The sequence below is a fragment of the Lepidochelys olivacea genome, assembly GCF_965140295.1.
Source record: "Lepidochelys olivacea isolate rLepOli2 genome assembly, chromosome: 1".
Lineage (NCBI taxonomy): Eukaryota > Metazoa > Chordata > Testudines > Cheloniidae > Lepidochelys > Lepidochelys olivacea.
The window spans coordinates 326,103,446-326,117,662 of record NC_140411.1 but is presented as its reverse complement, the minus strand read 5'-3'; the positions used below and the strand labels follow the sequence as shown (position 1 = coordinate 326,117,662).

General features: G+C 46.1%; 1 protein-coding gene across 2 annotated transcripts in view; it reads left to right on the top strand.

The window, feature by feature from the left end:
* Nucleotides 1-6,488: 6,488 nt before the first annotated feature.
* The window catches only part of SLC26A4 (solute carrier family 26 member 4), a 29,980-nt gene continuing 22,251 nt past the window's right edge, over nucleotides 6,489-14,217 (top strand). For both annotated transcript variants that reach the window (XM_084617520.1, XM_084617519.1), the window contains exons 1-5: nucleotides 6,489-6,596; nucleotides 7,666-7,828; nucleotides 9,573-9,712; nucleotides 12,339-12,449; nucleotides 12,907-13,091. In XM_084617520.1, coding sequence (XP_084473646.1) covers nucleotides 7,674-7,828; nucleotides 9,573-9,712; nucleotides 12,339-12,449; nucleotides 12,907-13,091 — 591 coding nt within the window. In that variant the 5' untranslated portion in view covers nucleotides 6,489-6,596; nucleotides 7,666-7,673. The remainder of the gene's footprint in view (nucleotides 6,597-7,665; nucleotides 7,829-9,572; nucleotides 9,713-12,338; nucleotides 12,450-12,906; nucleotides 13,092-14,217) is intronic.

Below are 14,217 nucleotides of genomic sequence, written 5' to 3'. Positions count from 1 at the left end.
AAGGGACCTCAGGAGGTCATCTAGTCCAACCCCCTGCTCAGAACAGGACCAATCCCCAACTAAATCATCCCAGCCAGGGCTTTGTCAAGCCTGACCTTAAAAACTTCTAAGGAAGGAGATTCCACCACCTCCCTAGGTAACGCATTCCAGTGTTTCACCACCCTCCTAGTGAAAAAGTTTTTCCTAATATCCAACCTAAATCTCCCCCACTGCAACTTGAGAACATTACTCCTTGTCCTGTCATCCGCTACCACTGAGAATAGTCTAGATCCATCCTCTTTGGAACCACCTTTCAGGTATTTGAAAGCAGCTTTCAAATCCCCCCCCCCCCCGCATTCTTCTCTTCCGCAGACTAAATAATCCCAGTTCCCTCAGCCTCTCCTCATAAGTCATGTGTTCCAGTCCCCTAATCATTTTTGTTGCCCTCCGCTGGATGTTTTCCAATTTTCCACATCTTTCTTCTAATGTGGGGCCCAAAACTGGAATCAGTACTCCAGATGAGGCCTCACCAATGTCGAATAGAGGGGAACGATCACATCCCTCGATCTGCTGGCAATGCCCCTACTTATACATCCCAAAATGCCATTGGCCTTCTTGCTACAAGGACACACTTTTGACTCATATCCAGCTTCTCGTCCACTGTAACCCCTAGGTCCTTTTCTGCAGAATTGCCGCCTAGCCATTCAGTCCCTAGTCTGTAGCGGTGCCTGGGATTCTTCCGTCCTAAGTGCAGGACTCTGCACTTGTCCTTGTTGAACCTCACCAGATTTCTTTGTTTGTTGAGTGTTTTTTCTGATAAAATTTTAGAAAGTAAGGCCCCAATCTTGCAAGATAATCTAGAGGGAATTGGGGCTCTGTGCAGCCACAACGGTCAATCCATGCAGCTCAACTTTTAGGATTAGAGCCTAAAACTTTTATGGCTCCAACTAAATGCTTTTATGTTATCAGCTTGTCTATACAGTAAATATGGCTTGGACACAACCTTAATATTAACATACAAAAACCTACATTTCAAAGAACCTTTAAAGTATAAAATCAAGTACCTAACAGTTTGAAAATACCAGAATTTACCATTGCCTGTGTACAGTACCTATTTTTCCCTACTCTCATTTTCAGAAACAACTGAACAAAAACAGCTGAAATTAAAAAAATGCCTAAAGCAGACACCCAGATTTAAAATCTTTAAAAAGTTTGGCAAAAACATAAGGAACTGAAAACTGGTGCTTATGAAAGTGTTAGAAACCTAAGTAGTTAAAGTTCCCTGTCTGCTCCACCTGAAATAGTACCTAGCATTGTGAAGGATCCCAAAGTTTTGACATGCTATAGAAAGGAATAAAGTACTCTTGCAGTGAAATGCAACTGTAATTTAGATTAACAGTGCAGAGCAACTCTGCACTACCATTTAGGTTAGAATTCTTAGAATATCGTTTGTTTAAGGTGAAGAGGAGAGTGGGACCATTGTATGTCCAATTTTATATACAGACACATACTGGCTGTAAATCATTCTCTTTAAAAGTTTTATAATTACATAAACTTGCCCCTCAGCCTAGCAATTATATACTGGCTGACATAGGAATACTTGTAGAAGCCAGTCTTGAAAAGAACTGGAGGAGAACAGGACAGTAGCCATACTTATCAGTATAGGGAACGTGTTTCAGTAAATGCAGATTTTAAGCAACCCCTAATTTTCAGACTCTCTACTTTGCCTCCATCTCTTGTTTCTGTCTTAAAGATATTCCATTAATGGTACTTTATCAAAATGCATGACAGTCAGATCTGTTAGATTCCAGCCTTCATGTTAAGTCATTGTGACAACTGGGTTCAAAAAGAAATTAGGTCAATTCATGGAGAATAGGGCCATCAATGGCTATTAGCCAAGATGCTCAGGGGTGAACCCCTGATCCAGCTATCGTGGAACCGCCAACTGCCAGAGGCTGGGACTGGACAAGGGATGGATCAGTTCAGTTCTGTTCATTCCTGTTGAAGTATCTGGCATTGGCTGCAGTTAGAGACCCCATACTGGGGTAGCTGGACCATTGGTCCGACTGAGTCTAGCTGTTCTTTGCTCATTAAGCATTGCTCACAAGTATTTGTTTTCATATTACATCTGATGCTTATTAACCTTTGAACTCAAGTGTTCCACACTTGCCATATTATTTGTCTACATAAAGTTAAAGCAATTTTCCATGCTTTCAAAATATAACCACGCTTATTTGGAAAGAGGGTTAAAAGCACATTACAAATATTATAGCAGGTTTACAAATGCCAGTGTTTGTTAAATCTGATTTTTAAAAAACATTTTACAACTGCTTCACATTGGGTTTTTTTGCACTTTGGGGAAAAAGTACTCTGTTCGGTTATTTCACAATACCTATAGCCTGCAGGACTGTGGCCATCAGTAGAAATATTAGTGATATTCAAAATTAAAGTCCCAATTTAGCAATGTAGACAAAGAATGGAAGAACCCAAATTGACAAATATTTGCAAGGTCTTGATCCTGTGAGAGAAGCTCAGATGCTCCTCACAGATTCTCTGTTCGGTACTTTATAGTTAAACTAGTACATGCTGACATGGATTGAGTCAAAATTGCTTCCTGATCTCAGATTTAGCAATCAGTTTAACCCTGTGCATGTTAACAGAAATCACTCTGGGAAAATTTGAGTCCAAAGTGGGCAAGATAGATTCTGCTCTAATAATACGTAAGCACTCTGTTACACCATCAAAGCGTTTTGAACATAGGGCCAAACATTTACTAATGGCTGCATGGGTGTGTGATGGGAAAAGGAGGGAAAAAAAGCTTCCTCTGCTTTTGTGTCCCTCATGCTGGAGCCCTGCACAATGGCAGGTGATAGGGACTTACTGCCCCCTCCACTGGTGCATGTCACTCCCAAAGGGACAGAAAAGAGGCAGGGTTATGTTGCTCCCTCCTGCGTGCACTTTTTAGCGGAACTGAATGGACACAAAGGAGGGGGATGACACATTGCTCCCCCCCAAAGGCTGGTGTCTCTGCATGCCTGGGAGTTCCAGGAGTATACACCCCCAAACCCACTGGCTTGCTCACCTCCACTCCCCTAATGGTCCTGGTGTGTTAGCAGCACCAAGCTCTTATACCAGGGGTGGCCAACCTGAGCCTGAGAAGGAGCCAAAATTTACCAATGTACATTCCCAAAGAGCCACTGTAACATACCATCAGCTCCCCGGCTCCCAGCCTCTCCCGCCCACCAGCAGCCCCGCTGATCAGCGTCTCCCTCCCTGCACCTCCCAATCAGCTGTTTCCTGGCGTGCAGGAGGCTCTGCCGGGGCAGGAGCCAGGGCATGGCCGGCTCAGGGGAGGGGGCGGGAAGGGATGGAGTCGGAGCAGGGCCTCTGGCAGAGCCAGGGGTCTAGCAGTGAGCACCCCCCCGCCCCCGCACATTGGAACCTTGGCACCTATAGCTCCAGACCCAGAGTCGGTGCCTATACAAGGAGCCGCATATTAACTTCTGAAGAGCCGCATGTGGGTCGGAGCCACAGGTTGGCCACCCCTGGCTTATTCACATACTAGCTTCTCAAAGTCTTGAACGTTAGACTTGGCAGGAACTCCACAGCTGGAGAAACTGGGTAATAAGTTGAGGGACAGGGAGAGCTAACTCCAGGAATTCCCTGGCATGCAAGGGTCCTAGCCTTTAGGGGAACTCCATGAGTTCCCCCCTTTGTCTCCTTTCAGCTCCGCTAACCAGTGCTGGGGGCAACATGACCCTGCGTCTTTCCCATCCCATTAGGAGTGAGGTGCACCCCTGGGTGCTAGGCAGGGCCGGTAAATCCCTATCACCTGCCACTGTGCAGAGCTCCAGCATGAAGGTCACTAAAACAGGGGAGGCTTTTTTTTTTTTTTTTTTTTTTACTTTTCCCACCACGGACCCAAGCAGCAGCCAGGAAATGTGTGGCCCTATGTTCAAAATACTGTGAAGGCGTATCACAAAGTGCAAAGTATTGGGGGGTGGGGGGTGGGAAAGGATGTATCTTGATCTAACACTCCGTTCCTAAACTTCCCTGGGGTAATGCCACTCGGCGCCACTCGCAGTGCAGAGCTGCATCTAAGAGACAGGACTAAGCACTGAATGATTAGAAATGCCGTATGAAAGGAATCCCTTTCCAGTGCACACGTACCGCTTTTACCACTTGTATCCCTTTTGTTTCATTACCCATAACTTAGTCACTAGGTGTTAACAAACCGAACGAGAACCTAACAATCTTCTAACTAAGGAACAGTAACGGAAAGTTAAACAAAAAAATAAAAATAAAGAAGAGGGTTTGAAAGGGAAGTGATGTAGGTTTCAAGTAACAAACGAAAACCCACTCCCAGCTGCCAGCGGTAGGTGCCACGCTTGATAGAAGGTGCTCTGCGAAGCGGAGGAAGGAAGGAAGGTCCTCACTTGTGCCAGGTTTCATCATTCACCTCCTCCATATTCGCCTACCTCAGTCTGGGGGAGGGGGAGAGGATCATTTTGAATTAGGGTGGCGTTTTTTGTTTTGTATTTTTCATTCCTCAACTCATTTTTTTCAAATACTTTTATTTGCAACACAGGTGGGGTTTTATTTTTCACATCTACTGTCCTCAATCTCACTGTCCCTTCAATGTGCGATCCTGCAAAGTTCAGAGCATGTCCTCAAGATGTTTGAACACCGTGGACAATCAGGGCTAAATTAATTCCTGGTTTATACCTCATGCACATTTCCGCGAAATCCCTGGGGTTGCTTGGGCTGTGGATCAGGGCTGAATTAGTCTCCCTATGATTTTGGCCCTAATTAATGTTAGCTCAGGTGAGTCTTCCCGATTCTTCTCCAAACTTCTTCCAGTGTTACAGGACATTCTTAACTAAATCAGGTTTCAGAGTAACAGCCGTGTTCGTCTGTATTCGCAAAAAGAAAAGGAGTACTTGTGGTACCTTAGAGACTAACCAATTTATTTGAGCATAAGCTTTCCTGAGCTACAGCTCACTTCATCCGATGCATCCGATGAAGTGAGCTGTAGCTCAGGAAAGCTTATGTTCAAATAAATTGGTTAGTCTCTAAGGTGCCACAAGTACTCCTTTTCTTTTAACTAAATCAGTGGCTTTGATACCATCCTCTGCTGAGATCCCGGTTACGTAGATATCAAAGGGCGCTCTCAGTTTCGTGGGTATTTGGATGAGATCGTACACAACATACAGTGACAAAACTTGAGCTTATGTAGGATGGTATAAACTAAGGAAATCTGTGTTGTTTTTAATGATTATTCCAGTTCCTATTACTATAACCAGAGGGGTAGCCCTGTTAGTCTGTAGCCACAAAAACAAGGAGGAGTCCGGTAGCACCTTAATGACTAAGATTTATTTGAGCATAAGCTTTCCTGGGTAAAAAAGGGTGCCACCCGACTCCTCGTTATTACTATAACCGTCATTTAATAATTCACCTGGAGTCCAGTACGCTTTATGTGATCACTAAATCCGCATCGCCCTCATTCTAGCACCTAAAAAGATTAATAATTGTGTTTGACCGCGGTAGCTTATTGAAGTGAACCTTTAAATCTGTTTTCGTTCTACTTCATTTTTTATCATGAGTGGTTTCTAAGTCTACTCAGAAAGTCTTTGACCGCACGTGATGTTCCTATATCCTTTTAGTAAATAATGTTAAACTGACTCGAATTGCAATTCTGTATTTCACGGTCCATTATTCCATTCTGGAAGCTGTATCAAATTCACCAGACCACTTCCCCTTAAAAAGTTAAGTACTCTACTGCAAGTGTCCAGGGAAAGGACTCCTTAGTTATATCGCATTGACTGTTATCCAGATTCTTGTGTGTGGTTATTGTCCCTAGCGATATGTGACACACGCTTTGGAAGCTGACTGCTTCAGTCACATGCTTAAAATCTTTGCTGAATCGGGGCCTCAGGCTGCAGATGAGGGAGCTGCTGGTATGGCTGGCAATACTCAGCACCACGGAGAAGGCGTGCAGGGATAGGAGTGCGGATGGGAGCATGGGAAGAGCACACGATATGGACTGTAGATGAACTCATTACCTCCCTCCCCGCCACAGGGCTCTAGGCTACGGGGTTTTGTTGGTGGCCTGTGATATACAGAAAGTCAGACCAGCTGATCTGGAGGTCCCTTCTGACCTTAAATACTGTGACTATACAGGCCCAGCTTCGGCTGGCATAAGCCCTCTTGCCTAGGCTGTACAGCCACCGTTCACGCCATGCATCTCCTCCCCCAGCAGCAGGGCTCTGGCTCCACAAGTGCTCTGAGCTGGGCACTGGATCTACGTTTATATTCACTGCTCCTTCCTGCTGATGTGGCTTCTGTGGCAGCTGGCGCGTGCCGCTGACACCAGCGTATGGGCTAATCTGCTCGGGGCGATACACCCACCGGCTTGCTGACCTCGAGCCCCCTAATGGTCCTGGTATGTGGGCGGCACCGAGCGCTTATGCAGTTGCTAGATTCCCAAAGCCTTGAACACTGGACTTGGCAGGAACGCCACAGCTGGGGAAATAGACTAGGGGGTGTTTTTTAAGATGAGCGACCCCGGGAGCTAACCGAGCCGGGTCGGGAGCCCTTACATTGCCCAGCGAGGGAAGGTGAGTGTAGGCGAGGGGCGAACAAGGACGCACTGGGGACATGTCGAAGCGGCGGAGGGAATTGCTTACTAGAGGCAGTCCCTGGAGTAGCTGCCACCCCCTGGCTGTGCGGATGGGGAGACAGAGGATGCAGTAGACAGACAGACAGACAGAGAGACAGGCAGACAGCTCCCTCCTTCTAGGTGTAGGTTTCCCCATTTCCCAGCTAATTCATTAATAGGAATAACCCGACCCCCTCAGCTTCCCCCTCCCCTGCATGCGGGATGTCTCGGGTGGGCTGCTGGCAGCGCAGGCCGGGAGCTCCCCACGGTGAGCAGCTTGTCCTTGAGGCCTCTCGCTCCATCCCCCGTGCCCTGGAGTGGGAGGATGCCAGTGGAAGCAGCAGGGTCCGGGGCAGGGCTTGCGAAGGGGAGAAGGGGGAGGGCAGGCGGCTCCTCGTTCAGGCTGGAGCCGGGTGTCTCTGTTTCCCCATAAATAAAGAGTCCTGCGGCGGCTGGCCCTATAAATGCTGCGTCTGGGCCGGCTGCCCTGCCCAGTGCTGGGGCTTAGGAGCCGGTGCAGGTGCGGCCCGCAGCGGCTGCCCTCAGCCCAGGGACACCGGGCTCAGTGAGCTGGGAGCCCGAGGGCCAGCGGGAAGAGGGGGGATCCTGGCCTGGGGCTCTGCGGTTCCTGCGGCTGGTGATTTCAGGACCCGGACAGCGCTGGGCTGGGCAGGGGCTCTACGGGCGGCAGGGCTTGGGGTGACTGGGCAGTGGGGTGCAGCGTGACTCGCTCGCTGGGCTCACGGTGCGCTCCCGGGGAGGGGGGGGGCGGCCTGGGAGCTCCGTACTAGAAGGCGCAGGGGGCTCGCTGTTCTCCTGGGTTCGCAGCGGGGCTCGTCACTGGGTGCAGGCTGAGCTCTTTTGCAGTGCGCGCTCGCTGGACGCCGGGCGCTCGGTGGGCGCAGGCTGCGCTCAGGAGGGCGCTCTGGTGCCGAGCTGGGTGGGTGGCGGGCTGCGCGAAGCCCGGCAGGTGGGTCCCCGGGGTGGCCGCGGGCGGCGCTGATGGTGCTCCGCTCTCTCCCGCGCAGGCAGGGCCATGGCAGCAGGCGGCCGGCAGGCCGGGCCCATGCCGGACCTGGGCCGCTACGTGGTGGCCCGGCCCATATACAGCGAGCCGGCCTTTGAGGAGGAGAACAAGAAGAGAGCGCACCTGCAGCCGACCCTGCGCGAGCGAGTCCAGGGAGCCTGCAGGTGAGAGCAGGACCGACGGCCAGGGGAGCCGGGCCCCGGGAGTGGGGAGGGAGGGGACCCAGTGCGGGCAGGGAGTCCCGCGGAGACTTTGGGGAGCGCGGGGGCACCTGCCTGGCGGCCCAGGCTGTGTCTGGGCAGCACTAAGGGGGCGCGGGGGTCCGCGGAGCCGAGCGACTGTCTGGGAGCGGAGGAGCAGAGGGAAAGGAGGCGAAAGGCTCGGCTGCTCCCGGGCAGCCCCAGCGCCTTGCGCGGGTCGTGTCGCCCGGGCTGGGGGCACAGATCCAGGGCCGCCCTGGGAGTGATCGGCGGCGGGACTGACATCGCTCTGAGCTCCCGGCGTGTGCGAAGCGCAAGCCCAGGTACAACAGACTCCAGCCTGGCCCTGCTGCGCACTTCGTTCGGTGTCTGCTAGTCTCCGAGCTGGGAGATCAGCTCTGTCCAGAACAGGGGGAGTTTTCACGGGTGCTTGGCTCTCTCCCCTTCACTGCTTCACTGATTCCTTCCATTGTTTTTGTGACCAGTTGAAATCTTGAGATTTATTTGACGTAAACCACGCAAGTAACATTTAGGTGGTTTCCCTCTTGTTAAAACGCCAGATTCAGCGCTGTGTAAATCCAGAGTGACTCTGTCGAAGTCAATGCAGGCGCTCAGATATCATGGGAACGGGTGCAGAATCTAAATAGAACGGAGTCGAATTTGGCCCAGCACTGTCCTTATTAGAAGATACATTTAGGACTGCCGCGTCTAGCCTCTGGAGTTCCTTTGATTGCATAGAGTTGCTCAACCATTATTCTTTGTTCCTCGAAGTCATCTTGGCGTTACCTATAAAATGTTGCAATTACAATTTGATTGCATTTTATAGTCCTAGGCAGACGGAATCCTTTTTCTTTCGAGAGTAGTCGTTTATACACACAAACAATCATATCACAGGATCAGAATAAACTGGATCCAACTGAAGAGTCAACTTTCCATCTTGTAGCAAAAAAATTTGATCAAAAACAAAATTACTGCTAAAAACACATATTGCTCTGCCTGAAACGAACTGAGTAATAAGAAAATAGCCTAAAATAATGTAAACATTGATAATCCTTCGTTCTTTTAACATTCAGGGGCATATAGGGACACCTTTACTCATGGTGAGTAGCATTTTACTCCTCAGGTAATACTTTGATACCAATGGGACTACACACAGAGGAAGGTGCTATCCAGCATGAGTGAGAATGACAGACTCCGACCCTCTGAGATTAATCCAATATTTTGTTTGGAAAGGTGACCGACCCATTCAAAATTATTTTCAAAGTAGATCATGTTTTTATTTTTAGAAACATGAACAAAAAACTAAATGCTGTGGTAACTCACCCATTGATACAAAATCTCTGTTGAGAAAGTCCACTTTGGTTACTATGCATCACCAAATACCAACTATTGGTTTTGCAAATGAAATATTTTAAATGTTATGATGGGTGAAACTTGCTGGCCACTGTCACCATTTTCAGTCGTAAATGCTAAGCATTATGGACAAAACCTGGGGTAACTCTTAACTTGAGAGCAAAATTTGGCACTATAAAATCAGTACATTGTAAACAGCATTCAGACAATTTCTACAAAATATTACCAATCTTCTTTTGGCTAAATATCACCTACTGAGATCTCTTGGTAGGATTTTTTTTCCCACTTTCCAGTTATGATTTCACAGGGGTAGGTTGACAATTTAATTATCTGGAGGTTGTTGTTTTTTTGGCAGCTGTTCAAGAAAAAAGGCCTTTCAGATAACCAAGTCCTTTCTCCCCATCCTGGAATGGCTACCTAAGTACAGAGTAAAGGAATGGATAGTTAGTGATATCATCTCTGGTGTCAGTACGGGGCTTGTAGCTACTTTACAAGGTAAGGTCCAGGAAGATTTTATCTGTTATTAAGGAGAAACTGGATGTACTATATTGGCATTCCCATAACTATGTCTGACCCTTTCTAATCAGATTTCAGAGTAGCAGCCGTGTTAGTCTGTATTCACAAAAAGAAAAGGAGGACTTGTGGCACCTTAGAAACTAACCAATTTATTTGAGCATAAGTTTTCGTGAGCATCCGATGAAGTGAGCTGTAGCTCACAAAAGCTTATGCTCAAATAAATTGGCTAGTCTCTAAGGTGCCACAAGTCCTCCTTTTCTCCTTTCTAATCAGTGCTTCAGTGTTAACCATGATTAAAATCCATGAGGACTAATGTTATTTTATATTGCATACAAATTAATATTTCATAATAAATCACTGATTTCCTTAATTTAGCCTACTTTTTCTGTTTATGCAATACGGGCTAGCAGATGGCAATTTCCTTGAAGTTGTTATTCAATTATATTTGACCAGTATCTTTTTGATTTTTTTTAACTCTATGGACCTAAGGTGAACATTTAAAAATTGAATTGTGTTACTCAGTTATTTGTGATTGGTCAGATAAGTCACTAGTATTATTTCTGTTCCCCAATTGGCTCAGCACCCCAAACACTTGTCTATCCAAATGTAAACTCATGAATACAACTTTCTGTTAACATTTGTGCCAGTAAAGCTTGATTGCTCAAATGTTTGTAATAAACTAAAACAAAAGGGGTATGAACCTGGCCAAACTTTAAAAATCGGAATGGATATTCACAGAACATAGTTTGCAATGTTCAGCTAGTTTTGTTTAATACATTTATTAATGATAGAGAAAGTAGATAAACAGAGAGGTGGTGATGTATACATACAGATGACTAAGCATTAGTTAGATTAATCATGACTAGGCAGCTGTGAAGAACACCAGAAGGAGGTAAGTAAGAGCCCCATTCTCATCCCTGGATCTTCTGATACTGGCCACTTTCAAAGACAGGACTAGATAGGCTACTGGTCTGTTCCAGTATAGTAATTCTTTTGGGCTAGATTGTCCCTTCATCTAGACCTGCATGCAAATCTCCCCCATCCTGTGCAGATGATAAGGTCAGCTGCCTTCACAGCTCTGTTGCCCCCCTTCTGCCCCTCAGTGGGTCGAGTATCTGTGTATTACAGCTGCACCTAATGGCCCCAAACAAGATTAGGGTCTGATAGTGGCAGACATTATATAACCATAGACAGAAACACTCCCTGCCCCCAAAAGCTTGCCATTTAAATAGGCTAGCTGGACAAAGGTTGGGAGAAAGGAAGTAGAATCAGCCCCATTTTACAGCTAGAGAACTGAGACACAGATAATATGAGATGACTTGCCTAAGGTCACACAGGAACTGTATGGCAGAGCTGGAAAAATCTTCTCATAACCGGCCAGGCAGTAGCAGTGCTTTAATTACAAGAACATTCTCTCTCTCTCTCTCTCTCTCTCTCTCTCACACACACACACACACACAAACTTCTTAAAGTTAGAATCCAGCAATATAATTTATTTTAAAATATACTGTTTAAATACATTTTTGGACTCACATGCTTCCTTCTGGCACAAATGTGCATAGAGATTAGTTAATACAAAAATTCTGTGGCTTGGTTAGAGCTACATACTCTTCATATAATCCCCAGCCCTACCTGGTTGGGTTCATAGTAGCCAGGAGGTGGAACAAAAAAACGGAGCCAAAAAATTAAGCAGATGCCAGGGATCCCCAGGTGCCTTGGTCCCCAAACCAGACAGATTCCATGATTCTTCATGTGTGCTGCTCTTCAGCCTTCCCACCAGACTGTTATTTGTCCTGAAGTCCTGGTAGCACTTTGTGGTACCTCTGAGAGGGGACTCACAGACTCTGTAGTGGCAGTTAGTGCTGCCTGAAACAGCATTAAATTTCTGCACATTTTACTGGGGATGCTCCATTGTTCTAGGGGTGGGAAGGGTTATAACACTTCTCCACATCTCCTTATTTCTCCTGCCACTTTATCAATGTAGCTGATAGGTCAAACAGATATGCAGAGGAAGGCAACGTGGCTATACATGGAAAAGCATCTTGCAAAGCTGCTTTTCTGCTCTTCGGGGCCCCATCATAGCCGTTGTTACTAATTGGTCATTTTATTGGTAAGGAGCAAAATTTTCAAATGTGGGTGCCTACGGTTAGACATCTACATCCATATTTAGATATCTAAATAAAAATGGCCTGATTTTCAGAGGTGATGAGTAAATGGGCATCCATGTTTGAAAATTCCAGCCATAATTGAGACTTTTTTGGCACAAATTTACCCATGGAAAGGTAGATCAGTTGCTTTCACTTGCAAAGTTCCCTTGTCTGAATCTCGCAGAGCCCTTAAAATTTGTTCCTGTATTTTGTGAAAACAAAAATGGCTGGTGTAACACTTAATACTTACACCTGTAACTACCTGGTTGGCTCTCTCAAAAATGTTGAGGCACAAGCTCACAATTTGTGCCCACAACTGAATTACAGATGCAAAATGTATTTTCAAATTGTGCCAGGCTGAAAGGAAGCTGCCTTCCTGAAAATTTGGCCCATTACTTGACCAGAGATTAGTCTGTTGTGAGATTTGTAACTAAAATGATGATTATATATGATTACAGGTTTGGCATTTGCTTTACTGGTTGCAGTTCCTCTTGGATATGGTCTCTACTCTGCGTTTTTTCCCCTCCTGACATATTTCTTCTTGGGAACATCAAGGCACCTCTCAGTTGGTAACTGCATCTGTTTAATATCAGTTTTAGTCAATTATCTTTTTTTCCACAATGTTTATGTCTGGCATGAGTATTAATATGCAGTGTGAAGCAGTCATTTTGTTAACCATATTCACTGTATTGAGCGTTCATGTTGGCAGGTTTGTGGGGCTTAAAAAGTATTTTGGCTCCGTACAGAGGGCTATGCATAATGCTGAACTTTACTTGTTCCCATACACAGCTTTTCTGCTTACTTTGTGCTGAAGTTCATCAGTCCTGTGTTCTGCCTGGCACCAGATGGAAGCAAGACCCTGGTGGGCACAGAGAAGTGCCTTCTAGATTATTTAATGAACAAGCATTTTGTCACCATAAAAATGTTTTAACTAGTTCTCTAATGCAGAACTGCTTATTTTATCTTGCAAACACTTGGATTTTGTGATGTGTGTAAAGTCATGCTTTATACTGTTCATCTTTACAGGACCGTTCCCTGTGGTCAGTTTGATGGTGGGATCTGTTGTGCTGAGCATGGCACCTGATGACAAGTTCCACATAATGAGCAGTAATGCTACAGGGCTTAACAAAACGCTGATAGACACTGCGTCCCGTGATGCACAGAGAGTAGTGATTGCCAGTACCCTCACATTTCTGGTTGGAATTATACAGGTAACATAACTGCCTCAAAGATTCAAATTGATGTTGCTTTTACTTTATTAAATAACTGGCAAAAATGCAGCTTGAAATAGCTTATTAGGGCTCCCTTCTCATGGTAAAACACACAGGAGGGGGGAAAGTCACCCTGAAATTTACATAGCTTTCAAATGACAGAGAATTCAATACATTTCCCGCTTCATGGCAGGAGTGCTGGAACAATTTTTATAGTGGGGGTGCTGAGAGCCACTGAACCAAATTGTAAACCCTGTATATGATCGAAACCACTTCAAGCTAACAGGTGTGGCAGCACCCCTAGAACTCTTAGTTCCAGCACCTATGCTTCATGGGAAAAGGTTTGTGACAGCACGGCTGGGAGTGAAGTGGACAGAATCGTAGTTGAGTGCCTGCAAAAAGCCTGAGACAGCTGTAGGGAAACCAAGTTCCAACAGCATAGATCTTGGATCATAAGGAAGGAGGGCCCCTACACAGCTCTGCAGTTCTTCCTTTGTCTCCCTGGAAGGTATGCTGGTTGGTGTGAGGGAAGATGGTCCAATGATTCCTGGTCAATACACAAAGAACAAGGCATGTCTAACATAGAAAATGCATAAGTAGACACCAGATAAGGTAAAAGTGGGTGAGAATATGAACTACATAGGACACAGATGGACATCGTGGATAGGGAAGAAATCCACAGCAACTGTCATGCAAAGGAAGGAGTCCAAGGCACCATATAAATCTTGCTGTCCCGTAGTGATATACCAAAGTTGTTCTTTTGTCCACTTCCCTACTGAAGAACTTAGGAACAGATTCTGCAGCTGCTCTGTGCACAGTACTCATATTGAAATCAGCAGCACTCAGAGTGGCTACACTATGAGGCCCTTCAAGTTTTGCTTAATAAAGTAGTTTCAGACTTTTCAGATTCACACACAGGGCCAGGTTATGTGTGATACCATTACTCACACTGAGTAGTACTTTACTCCACAGCTAACCTGATTTACTTCAGTGGGACTGCTTATGGTATAAGGTGCTAGTCAATGTGAGTAAGGATATCACAATTTGACCTGTTCTCAGCCAGCATACTGTATGGGACTGAATCCTAAGTATTTTGTAACATCGTTGTTGCACCTTTTAACTGTTT